General features: G+C 43.1%; 2 protein-coding genes across 2 annotated transcripts in view; one reads left to right on the forward strand and one right to left on the reverse strand.

Annotated features, from left to right (window-relative positions):
• mrps24 (mitochondrial ribosomal protein S24) overlaps positions 1-164 on the reverse strand; it is a 5,049-nt gene extending 4,885 nt beyond the window's left edge. Inside the window, exon 1 of the mRNA XM_083903161.1 lies at positions 110-164. Coding sequence (XP_083759287.1) covers positions 110-151 — 42 coding nt within the window. The 5' untranslated portion in view covers positions 152-164. The remainder of the gene's footprint in view (positions 1-109) is intronic.
• A 539-nt stretch (positions 165-703) lies between these two features.
• nudcd3 (NudC domain containing 3) lies at positions 704-6,582 on the forward strand. The gene is made up of 6 exons (XM_083902143.1): positions 704-1,035; positions 1,649-1,983; positions 2,066-2,198; positions 3,298-3,441; positions 3,525-3,713; positions 5,828-6,582. The coding sequence occupies exons 1-6, from the start codon at positions 838-840 to the stop codon at positions 5,936-5,938; spliced, it is 1,110 nt and encodes a 369-aa protein (XP_083758269.1). The 5' UTR covers positions 704-837; the 3' UTR covers positions 5,939-6,582.
• Positions 6,583-13,096: the final 6,514 nt, after the last annotated feature.

The raw sequence follows: 13,096 nt of genomic DNA on the forward strand, positions 1-13,096 counted from the left end.
ACCGCGGCACTAACGTACAGTAAAAGTTATCAGCCGATACAAAGCCTGTATTTAAAACGCCACTGTCTCACACAAAAATGCTTTTAACAACAAAATATGGTTTTCTTACCAAGAGCCCGGTGATACCTGTGTTGCTCAAGGACGCCGCCATGTTTTCCAAGTCGTCTTCTTCGTTGGATTTACTCAGCCGTAATAGCTTATTGCTGCCATCTACTGATTAAAATTGAAGCATTCTGGCTTTCTTGTTGACTGACTCTAAACGCCCATCTCAATCCTCTTAAACAAATTGGCAAACGGAATGTTGAACATTATTGCTTAACACACATTCCAATGGAAACTTGCGAAATTTCCATGAAAGCCGCCCATGGATGTATAATAATACATCATATAATACATCTATGAAGTCGCCCTGTACTTTGGAACTGTTTATTTGGAAAGCGCCTATTTGTTCCCACCGGACGGTGAAATGATCGTACCAACCGGATAAAGAAAAATAAAATATTTTTGTGAAAGCGTAGCCTGAGTTAAATCTGTTATATCAATGTATATCACATCATTGTGCTACAACACAAAACATACATATATTTTATATTGCGAATGTTGATATCTGTCAAATGTTCTGTCCGTTTTTGTTGTGGTTGTGACCTTATTTAGAAAACACAGGACCGGAAGTGTTTGTCATGTTCTGGAAGGGGAAACACAGGCATATAAGAAAAAAGCACAGCAACCTCCACCTGCTTATTTTCAGTTGTATCCTCAGCATTTGACTTTTCTGCATACATTGTCTTGTATAAGTGCTTAAGCTGTAGTATCACGACGTAAAATAAAAAAGCCACAATGGCGTCGCCACTGGAGATGACAGAGATGTACGACAACGCTTTACTTGGAATATTGCAGCACGTTGGGAACATCCAGGACTTTCTTCAGATCTACTTTGGGTTTTTGTATCGCAAAACGGACTTTTATCGTCTCCTCTCGAGTCCCAACGACAAGATGGGCTTCCCTCCTGGTGTAGCAGAGAAAATGGTGCACAAGGTGAAGTCCGTCAGCGTATTGTTGTCTAGAAGTGTGTTCATCTGTCAATCAGTGGTGGAATAAGAAATCAAAGTAAAAGTAACTTCAAATTGTATTCCTGCAATTAAACGTCAGGTATGCATGATTATACCTAGATAAAAAAAACACACCAGGGCACGTTTACAACAGCACACATGTATTCATGATTCACAGACGCCATCTCAGAATCGTAATTATTGATGTTGTATTTAATCTAAATCCATAATTGTTTGTTAATTATACTTCATATAAATGTCTGAACATGCAAATAAACTAGAAAGTACAAATGCTAAATAAATGTAGTGCGTTGAAAATAGATTATAAAATGAAAACTAGCACTTAACTGTTTTATTTTACAGTACTTGAGTATAGGTACATATAAAGCATGGAATATTTTATTAGCGCACTGAATTTGAAGTTGGATGTATAATTATATACTTTTAAGTGTGTAAATTGATTGTGCTTCGCATGCAACATTTTTAATTTAACTGTATAATTGAGCAAAATGACCATTTATCACAGCACAGTTACAGTGGTAGGAGTATATTATACATCAAATGAGTAGGTTAAGCATTAATCTCCATTTCCCTCACAGACATTTAAGTTGTTTGAGAAGCTGGCAGAGCAAGACAGAGAGAGACAGCTGGTCCAGATGCAGAAGAGAACAGAGAATAAAAGTGTTCCTGCAGCAGTTCAGGAGCTGGAGGTCACCACTGAGCATCACAAGGAGACGGAGGAGCTGAGCACAGAGGGAGCAGAGATGGAGAACAACAACTCCCCAATAGATGCTGGGGATGTCTCAGTCCCTGCAGCCACAGAAGCGACCGTCAGCCCTCAGCCTGATGCTGACAGCGGTGGCAGCAGTGAAGTTCCAGGGCCATCAGCTCAGGGAGACCAGGCAGCTGCAGCCAGCACTGACTCAGCAGAGGAGTGAGTTTCAATGAAACCACCTTGTATTTAGTAGTGTACACTTTTCTGACTTTAATATGAAACATTATATGTTGTGTTTCAGGCATCAGGAGAAATTTCAGGATGAACCTGATAGTTACAATGGGGCAGTGAGAGAAAACTACAGCTGGTCTCAGGATTACACTGATGTGGAGGTTCGGGTGATTGTGCCCAAGGCAGTCGTTAAAGGCCGACAGGTAAATTGTCATTCAACAAGCTGACATATCAGAAACATTGTTAAAGCAGAACTACACCGGAAGTTCCAATTAACGCTGTTCTTTAGTGTGTATCTGCGTCATTACCTTGTTCATGAAGCCCTGAAGTTTCGAAACAAACAGTTCAGCCACTGCTGAGAACGCTGTGTTTTATTGTTATCTCGGGCTCAGCGAGATCTCTGAAAATCACGTTATAGTTGCGTAAACATCGGTTCTCCGGAACAGCCGATCCTCCTGCTCCGGGGACTAGTCCGGGCACATCCGGTTGCGTACATTGAACCGCAGAAGAAGAATAACGTCCGTTGTGGAGGTGTTTCACGAGCAACAGTGTCTTCTGACTCTGGGTCTGATGCCGGGTCAAAGTCATAAAAGGGACTGTGGCGGGGAGTCGTGAAGAAGCTATTTTTAAACACTGTTAAAACAATGTTTTGATGAGAAGCAGTGCATCCACAGTTCCAGAAGGGGGAGCTGCGCTTCTGAGAGTGGGTGTGCCGAATGTCACTTCCGGGGTACTGGCCAATCACAACACAGTCTGTCTTCTCAGGCGAGATTTAGCGCAGCTGACAAGTGCTTCAAAAAGGACAGATTTCTATCGGCTCGTTTCCAGCAACTAGGAGGTTTTTGACCATAAAAACAAGTTAATATATGTAAGTAGACTTCCATAACTAACATTTATGTGCCACAGGACCACTCTATGTGACCTAATGCTTTTTATTTTTATATTGGTACAGTTCAATTTGGCACAGTTTGGAATGGTAAAGCCCTGGGTCAGGCTTGTGTTTCGACTAAAACAGTACCTTTACTTGATAGGCGGGGTGTGGGCTGTGCCTGATGGCCGTGTAGCGTGACGTTGTACCATAACAGTTGAGTAAAGACTGCAGGTTTTTAAAAACAAACAACAAAAGCACTGATCGCAAGGGCGTGAATTATTTTTTCTCTTAGCCGGTCTAGCTCCACCCTGACTGTACCATACCATTGTACTCTAGTACCCCAAGGGAAGGGTGCCAAAGAATGGAACAGTTGGGACTGGTTATTTTGGTACTATTCCTAATGGAATTTCTGTCACCGTGGCTGTCCTCAGGTCAGCGTTAGTCTGCAGACCAGCAGCATACGAGTGAGTGTGAGGGACGGAGCCACAGATGAAACATTGATGGAGGGAGAATTCACACACAAGATCAATACAGAAAACTCTCTGTGGAGCCTGGAACCTGGACAGTGTGTGGTTGTGAGTAGTGCTCAACCTCCTCCCATTTTTTTTGAACCAACGGCTTTTCTAAGTTTATCTTCAAACTGTGCTTCGGCTTCCAGCTGTCACTCAGCAAGGCCTCGGAGGTTTGGTGGAGTGCGGTGCTGAAAGGGGAGAAGGAGATTGACATCAACCAGATCAACCGCGAGCGCACCATGGCAACAGTCGATGAGGAGGAGCATGCTGTGTTGGACAGACTCACTTTTGACTACCATCAGAAGCTGCAAGGCAAACCACAGAGTCATGAAATGGTGAGAAAACATGTTTTCACACTGTGCTCAACTTGTGTGAACACAGACATACACACACACACATACAGGGAGTGGAGTGAAAGTTAGCTCGGGTAAATGATAAGGTGACATAGTTGTGTAGCAGATGTTGTGTCTTTGAAACACACAGTCCTTTATCACATATGACATTAAAGTACTTATAATATAACTGAGCGGTTATGAGCGTCTATACTGTGCAGCTAAAAGAAAAGGGACCTGTGCTTTATTCATCCTACAGTGGGGAAATTTACATGAACACTGACTCACCAGACTTATTATTCATCGTCAACTTCAGTCCTCTTACTTTCCTTTTTGTTATATATAAAGTATACCTCTTATTCTTCTTATTGTTTACTGAATTTTGACACATAACAAAACAAATGCTTTTAGTTGTATCTCTTAATTTATGTCAAGTGGTTTTGCCATCACAATATTCACCAAAATCATCACATATCACATGATTTCATGATCATTCAGCCCAGCCCGAATTTCTACCAATATCTTTTGTATTTCTTATCCAAGCAACGTCAAAGTGGGCACCGCACACACTGGCACCGTTAGGAACTCACCTGCCAAGTTTGAAAAAGCAAACTGTTGGACAATTGTGCAAGAAACAGACGGAGCAGGCAGACAATATTTAATTAATAGACCAAAATGTTGGGGTTTTTTTCAGTCAAAATTATTATTAGTTAATTGTTATCAGTTGTATTTACAGTTGTCCACACGTGGCATGTTTAAGTGATGGTTCAAGGTGTGGTTTTATGAAGTGCAAGCACAAAGTCAGTAGTGCTGTTTGAGATGTTCACTGAGAAACGGCAAAAACGAGCAGACAAAATCCGAAAAACATGGCTGCCAGCAGGAAAAAAAAACAGCTGTTAAGAGGCGGGTGGACAATATGAGCTGAATTTATAGCACAATATTCCATCATATCGCAATAAAGATATTCATTATAATATTTCACAGAATTTCAAATAAGAATTTGTTTTGATGTGGAACAATTGTATACTTTACAATAAAAACATATCTAGGATGCAAAATAAATCTAAAATGAAGTAAATAATGTGGACAACTGCATTTAAAACATTAAAGCTTATATTTATATAATTTAATCTTGAGTGTAATACATTTAGTAATGTGGTTACAATCTTGTCTTGTTACTATTATAAAAAATATTGACAGCAAATATATTTAGTATTATATTCTGTCAATAGTCAATCATCTCACTGACAGCTGTGCCTTAGCCACATGAGCTGTGTTTAAAGGAAGAGGAAGTCGAGGTCATGTTTTCATTATAACGTAATATTAAGTGGTTTTCACATGTAATTGATCAGCGGCCGCATGTGGCCTGTGGGCCACTAGTTTGTCGACTGTGGCTTAGAATATATTCATCACTGCTTAGTCTCATCGTTAGACAGCCATTGTTGACTTCAAATGTAAGTTTTGAAAAATGTTCACGTCCACAGAGAAAATCTGCGTATTTAGCTCACAGTCATACAGAACCTGCTGGTCTACTGCTACTCCCGTGATGAGTTCGGGTAATGCAAACAAAGCATTTCAAACATCAAAATCACAAAATACCACTTTTGAACTTACTGATGGAGGCAGCATTAGATCAACAACCCCTGTGTGCTGTGATGTAAAATGACTAATTTCCATTTACAGTTGGAAAAGGCTGTGAGGCAGCGAACATATTCTTATTAGATTTTAAGCAGGTGGAGATTGCATGAGATAAGCCAAATCTGTTTCTCCTGCATTCATACTGGCAGCCATGGTTTTCCTGAGAGCATCTGCCAGTCCTGTGGTGTATGTGGGCACAGGAAGCCAGCAGGGGGCGTGCACAGCTCAGGCAACGTTTCAGCACCTTATCGAATTTAACCCCTGAACTCTCCCTTCAGTACAAGGGCTAAATGCAGAAGTGATGATGTTTACCAGGGTCTTTGAATGCATCTTGTTAGCTGCTCTGTTATTTTTCCTAGGAATCGCTATCCATCTCCTAACACTGGTAGTCAGTCGATTCACCCCTAGATGGCACTCTGATCTCATAAGCACAATTAAATATGTATGTGTGACATCTTTACATCCATGTGTTTCCACAGAAAGTACATGACATGCTGAAGAAGGGCTGGGATGCTGAGGGCTCACCTTTCAGAGGGCAGCAGTTCGACCCGTCCATGTTTGACATCCCACCAAGTGCAGTGCAGTTCTGAGGCACAACCACTGCTGAAGCAACACAAACTGAATCTGATTTTATTTATGAAGCGGTGGAAATAAAGACTGTTCACTCTGACCCGGATTTGAAACCTGATAAATATCTATGTTGCTGACTCTACAGTGCCTACAGTATACGTCTGTCTGCCCTGCCTGTGTGAATCTCTTCTTATAGTTCACTTATATTCTCATACCAGTGCCAAAAACATCAGAGCATGTAATTTTCAAAAGAAAAAGCTTGAAAGACAAAAGTAAATTGTTCTTAGGCCTGTCCACATGAAAATGAGTTTTGAGTTTTTTTGGGTTTTTTTTAGGTTATCAGCGTTTTATCCACATGGAAACAGAGTTTTGAGAGCACTGAAGTAGCATTTTGTTTTGAAAAAGGTTCCCGAAGTGGGAAAATCTCAATAAGCCACCCTTCCCTTGTGTTTCTGTGTAGACAACCGATACTTTGGGAAAACAATGATGTCATAGTCCCAAGTCTCTAGCACTCACATTCATTGTAGCTTATCTTAGTTGTTGTCTTCTTTTTCGCTTTATGCTAACTTTTATTTTATTTCTTTAGTAGTCCTGGCTGTCATCATTATGTCTGTTTCTGTGATTATATACACTGTAATGTATACTTGTTCAAATAAAGCTTTATTTAAAAATATACATATTTTGTACCCGTGCTTCTCTACTTTTGGTGTATTTCTGTAGCAGCGCCACATGGTTTTTAGCACGTTCACTTTCTATTTACTGTTGTTTAAGTTTTACACTCCGTGGTTGTTGTCTGCATTTCTGGGTCCAATACACGCTCGATCGTTTCTCCTTAAGAGAAACGTGGCATTACGATCTGACCATCATGGACCCGGCAGACAGCACCGTTTTCCGTCAGGCACTTTCAGCACCCTGAATTATGATTGGTAAACACGAGACATTACTCTCGGATATAGCAACGTCTATTCAAGACTTAACAGCTAACCTAGCCCCGCTGCTAAGCAACCGCTAGCTAATTCCTCTGTTCACTCTGTGCCTGAGACACCAGCTTCCTTCACCACTTCTTCCGCTCCTTTACCTCGGGAACCTTACGTTCCCATACCGGAACGATTTTCCGGTGAAATGGGTAGATGTACTAGTTTCTTATTCCAGTGTTCACTAGTTTTAAGAGCGCGTTTGTGGTGAATTTACTCTCAGGTAGAGCGGCACAATGGGCTACAGCTGTGCTAAACAATCCATCCACTAGATCACCTACTTGTCTTTCTTTTACTGGCGAATTACGGAGGGTATTCGACCACTCACATCAGAGTAACGACGCGGCCGGGCGGTTGATTAACTTAAAACAGGCTAACTTCTCAGCGGCTGACTTCTCCATCGATTTGCGCATTTATGCCGTCGAGAATGGCTTGAACGACCCCACGCTTCGTGCGTTATTTTTCCGTGATTTAAATGACGAGTTAAAAGACCAACCCGCGCCTTCACCCCCCATCACTCCCATAGTTGATCCTGAACCCATGCAGATGGGCTCGTCTGACACCATCTGAGAGACATCGCAGGTTGAAGTTGAGGTCCTGTCTCTACTGCGGCCAACCTGATCACCGCATTGCTGCATGCACACTGTGGCCAAAAGACTAAGCTTCCATTTCCTGCTCCTCACCAAAACGTGTTACTCTGGCTGGTCAAATCCTGTGGGCGCAGCAGTCTCTCTCCACCTCCATCCTGGTCGACTCTGGAGCCGACGAAAACTTCATTGACAGGCGGTTAGCCGACCAGGCCGGCATTCCCATCATCCAACTCCACGAACCCAAAATCAGCTCCGACCTAGACGGCAAGATCTTGGCAGAAATAACACACTGGACTGAACCTATCACCCTCATCATCTCTGGCAACCACCACGAAGTAGCTCAACTATTCCTGATTCCCTCGTCCTCGGCTCCGGTGGTTCTGGGTCTCCCTTGGCTGGCTTTTCATAACCCGCAATTCGACTGGACCAACGGGCAACTCACCGGATGGAGCATTCACTGGCACTCCCTGTGTCTTCAGTCAGCTTGTCCCTCGCTGTTTCCCCGCCAGTAACTGTTTCCCTGCCAGTTACTGTTTCTGAGCCTCCAAACCTCTCCGATGTCCCCAGCAAGTACCACAACCTCGCTGAGGTTTTCTCTAAACACCTCTCCCTCTCATTACCACCACCATCGTCCCTACGACTGTGGTATTGATTTACTTCCTGGGGCCACACTGCCTACCAAAAGACTGTATAACCTCTCCCACACCGAACAAAGAAGCATGGAGGAGTACATCAATCACTCCCTGGCCGCTGGCCTCATCCGCCCATCCTCCTCTCCAGTCGGTGCAGGGTTCTTCATGCAAAAGAAGGACGGATCTCTAAGACCCTGCATCGACTACCGGGGCCTTAACGAAATAACTGTCAGGAATCGTTACGCCCTCCCTCTCCTCGACGCTGCCTTCAGCCCACTCAGCAAGGCCTGGAAGCAGTTACAACGGTTCCTGGGCGTTGCAAATGATGAGACCGAAGCTGCTTTTCCCGGTTAAAGGAACTCTTCACAACTGCACCCATCCTGTCTCACTCTGATCCAGACTGCCAGTTCATCGTTGAGGTGGACGCCTCCGATACGCAGGCTGGAGCGGTCCTTACGCTCCATGCTTACGACGTGCGCAATCGTGAGCTGTTGGCTGTCGTCCTGGCTCTACAGGAATGGAGACACTGCTTTGAGGGGGCCGCCCAACCTTTCATAGTATGGACTGATAACCAAAACCTCTCCTACCTCAGAACTCCCGACAGGCACGGTGGGCCCTGTTTCTTGGATGCTTTAACTTTTCCCTCACCTTCCGACCAGGGTCCAGAAATGTGAAACCTGACGCCTTATCCCGCCCGTTCTCTCCAGACCCCCCTTGTTTGGAACCTGGTCCCATCTTGTCCCCATCCTGCATCGTGGGAGCAGCATTGTGGCTGGTGGAGGAGATGGTCCGGAGGGCACAGCAGACCGAACCCGACCCTGGAGGTGGACCTCTTAACTGCCGCTTTGTTCCCAACTCCGTCCGTTCTGAGGTTCTTCAGTGGTCACATGCTTCAAAATTCACCTGTCATCCTGGAGTCTCCCGAACCCTCCAATTCCTCAGACAACGTTTCTGGTGGCCATCCATGGCTCAGGATGTAGCCACCTTCGTCTCTGCCTGCTCCATCTGCGCCAGAGGCAAATCATCAAAACGTCCTCTCGCTGGTCTCCTTAACGCCCTCTTCAAACCACGCCGCCCATGGTCTCCGCCGTGGATTTCGTCACTGGCCTTCCCCGATCTAATAACAACACCACCGTCCTTACAGTTGTCGACCGCTTATCCAAAGCCGTCCATTTCATTCCCTTCTCTAAACTGCCCTCTGCTGCTGAGACCGGGGATCTGCTTGTGAACCATGTGTTTCGTCTCCACGGCCTTCCCAGCGATATCGTCTCAGACAGAGAAACTTGCCCCTCGATTCATTGGTCCCTTCCCAGTGGATCGAGTCATCAACCCCACATCTGTCCGCCTTAATTTGCCACGATCTCTCAACATCCACGCCAAATTTCATGTTTCCCTTCTCAAACCTGTGGTTGAGGCTGGTCGAGTTTGCCCCCCTTGTCTCCCTTGTTACCAACCATCTCTCTTCCCCTCTACAGACTCTGAGTCCTCTGTGCCCTCTGCATTGGCCTTGGTGAGACGCTGCAGGAGAACCTGGAAGCGAGCCCGCCAGAACCTCCTTCGGCAGTCCAAGTCTTACAAGGCAGCCGCGGATTGCAAGAGAACCCCTGCCACGCACTAAAGAGTGTGGTTGTCCAAGTCCTTGACACCACTTACTTTGAAAAGTTCAAAAAGTTATTGTGCTGCGCCACCACTTCTTCTCATTCAGAAAAGACCGTCTCCATACTGTTATGCTAACTTGCAGGAAACAGCGTGCAGTTGCTTAGTTGGTTAAAGTGCCTGTCCTGTTCATGACTGGTGGAAAGGTAAAGATCACTATCCCTCATCTGGGAATGTGCAAATTCTTACTCTAATGTATATGTTTTGACAGGACCTAGTGACTGTTTTAAAGTTTTTTCTTGTAAAAAACAGGGTTTTGCTCAGACTCCTGCTGAGTGGTGACAACACCTGTTGTCATTGGTCCATTGTCTGATGACAAAAACACTCACTCTGATTCATTACACAAAGCGAAATTATGTGGCTGATGTGAATGCTGAGTTGACTGGACACATATTCGAAAAATATTTCAAAACAGGTGTGCAAAGGCCTTAAGAGTGGCACAAAATTCAATTTGGCCAGACAGAGCATTCAGACTGACATACATTGGTAGAAATCTGATTTCAAACCACTTCTGTTTCTGATTTGGAATGATTTCATGTGTTTTCTGTCCATAGCCTTTAATAGTCTTTAACCTGTCGAAATAACATCTGGAATGCAAAATAATCGGATTGTCCCCCCAACAGTATGAACATATGCCAAAAGCCCATGTGGGGGCTTTTTAAAAAAATAACTGCCCCGGGGCCCTCTGACGGGTAAAACCATGTTTATTGTTTCTTCTATTTGGTAAAAGGGACATAAAGACCAGGCTGTGCTGCAGCCCTTTAATGAAATCCTAAAAATAGACTGCGCATAGGCAGCCCCCAAGTAAGTTACAAGTGAAGTAATTACATTATCGGCTGCAGGCATCTCCTCAGTTTATGATTTATAATGATGTGTAATCAAATGCAGCACACACACCCACAACCCCCCCGACACACACACACACACACACACACACACACACACACACACACACACACACACACACACACACACACACACACACACACACACACACACACACACACACACACACACTTCAATCAGCACACTCTCAGCCTTTGATTTCACTTGTTCCTCTTCTTTCCTTTTTTAATGCGTCATATCATGTGAACATTATTTGAAACATTTATGTCACATATTCCAAGGGATGAAGAAAGATATACTGTAATGATAATAACAATATGATTATTTTATTTTAATCTACATGATATCTCTTTTTGGTTTTGTTTTGCAAGGGAAAGCGTTTTCAAACCTCAGTCCTGATAAAGCTTAGGTCATACTTTCTGTGTCAGCAGAAATCAGCAGTAGTCAGCTAGGATCCCATCTCATTGTGTTCCACTTATCCGGGTCACAGGGAGAAGCCCTTATGCAGAAGAGAAGCCCAGACTATCCACTCTCTCGCCACTTCCACCAGCTCCCCTCAAGCACATTCTTCATTCCAGTTGTTGGCCTGCTCTTGTTATTCAATAAGAGACAACAAAAAATACAGTGACCATGGACACTTTCTTGAGGTTTTGTGAGGAGGTCCGCTGGTATCCAATTGACAACGCCTAGCTCAAAAAAATGTAAGGCTATACAAGTGGGAACAAACCCTCTGTGAGAAATCATCACTACAGGAAATGGAATGTAAGACCTAGTATGCATGTATAGATCTGCACGTTTTTGTTTTTAGTATAAAACGCTGTAGTACATATGCCAGCACTGTAGTTGCTGAGAAGAGAATGTAAACATCATCATAATAACAGAAATTGAGACAGAATGAACTGAGCCAGGGGAAAGAAAGGGAAATAATGTTTGTTTGTTTAAAGATCCCATGACGTGCTGCTTTTTGGATGCTTTTATGTTGGCCTTAGGGGCCCCCTAATAATATATCTGAAGTCTCTTTCCCAAAATTCAGCCTTGGTGCAGAATTACAGCCACAACAAACCAGTCCCAAAATGAGCTTTCCTCAGACGAGTCATTTCTGTCACTGTAGCTTTAAAAATGCTAATGAGGAGGTGAGTGGTCGGCCAAGCTGGAGGTTGAGGCCATGGTACCATGGGAGCTAATCTTTACAGTGGATGTATCGCAATGGCTCGTAGAGGCGCAGTTGTTCAACCGTTACAGTTTGATGATTTACAGAAAGTGTTATTTATTTATTTATTAAGAATTATTTGAAAAAAAAATAAGCATGTGCATCAATTTAGGCACCCTTTTAATTTTATTGATTTCAATACTTTGCCATTAATTATTGGAACTCCAATCCAATCTTGAGAAAGGATATTTCTCCTCTTGTAAGTGTTTCTCCTCTTTGCATCTTCTCTGAAGAGTGGCAACATGGGAGCCTCAAAACAACTCTCAAATGACCTGAAAACAATGATTGTTCAACATCATGGTTTAGGGAAAGGATACAGAAAGCTATCTCAGAGATTTAAGCTCTCAGTTTCAACTGTGAGGAACATTGTGAGGAATTGGAAGACCACAGGCACAGTTCTAGTTAAGGCCTGAAGTGGCAGACCAAGAAAAATCTCAGATAAGCAGAGGTGAAGGATGGTGAGAACAGTCAAAGTCAACCCACAGACCAGCTCCAAAGACCTTCAACATCATCTTGCTGCAGATGGTGTCACTGTGCATCGTTCAACTATTCAGTGCACTTTACACAAGGAGATGCTGTATGGAAGAGTAATTCAGAAAAAAACCTAAACACTGCTCAAAATCTACTAAGGCATTCTGCTAAGGGTAAACATTATTTGTTGTCACATTTCTCAGAATTGTGTACCTTATTTTATTTAAACAATGGGCAAGCGAGTAAGCAGTAAAAAGTAAAAAGCAGTTTTGTCTCTGTATTAGTTTGTCAAAATGTTATTGCCATAATGTGCAAATATAGATATTTGAATGGTTTGAACCTATGTTTTTCTTTTTAAAGGGAATATTAGAACGTCATATTGGAGCAATTTTGACAGCCATAGCGCTCTAACAGTCGTAGATTATGGGTGAGGCGGTGGGCCAAATTCAGTTCAGCTGATAAGAATTTTTTTTATTAATGAAACCAAAGTTCCCCTGATCAGAGTAACAAAGCAAAAGCACTATGAAAAATAACTAAAAACAAAAGCAACACAAATCCACTCCAAATGGAGAAATATAACTTGCGATCAGAGGCTATGAAAAAGTTGAAACAAGAATCACTCCCAGGGGAGGCAAACAAAACAGCTATGAAAAGATTATTTTAAAAAAACACGCTCCGACTGGAGGAAAACCTGGCAAGGTAGATAAACCACACAAAATAAAATTCACTCCTAAAAAACGGACGACCTACGATTAACTTTGAAACTTTAAACAACAAAATCAGAAATGAATCAAGAGAG

Source organism: Microchirus variegatus (assembly GCF_963457635.1).
Source record: "Microchirus variegatus genome assembly, chromosome: 16".
NCBI classification, from domain to species: domain Eukaryota; kingdom Metazoa; phylum Chordata; class Actinopteri; order Pleuronectiformes; family Soleidae; genus Microchirus; species Microchirus variegatus.

What these genes read in the sequence shown, in the direction of transcription:
- nudcd3 (XM_083902143.1), top strand. Translation starts at nt 838, where the DNA reads ATGGCGTCGCCACTGGAGATGACAGAGATGTACGACAACGCTTTACTT. An exon ending in CAGTCGTTAAAGGCCGACAG is followed by an intron (nt 2,199 to 3,297) that starts GTAAATTGTCAT and finishes GGCTGTCCTCAG; the next exon opens with GTCAGCGTTAGTCTGCAGAC. An exon ending in AACCTGGACAGTGTGTGGTT is followed by an intron (nt 3,442 to 3,524) that starts GTGAGTAGTGCT and finishes TTCGGCTTCCAG; the next exon opens with CTGTCACTCAGCAAGGCCTC.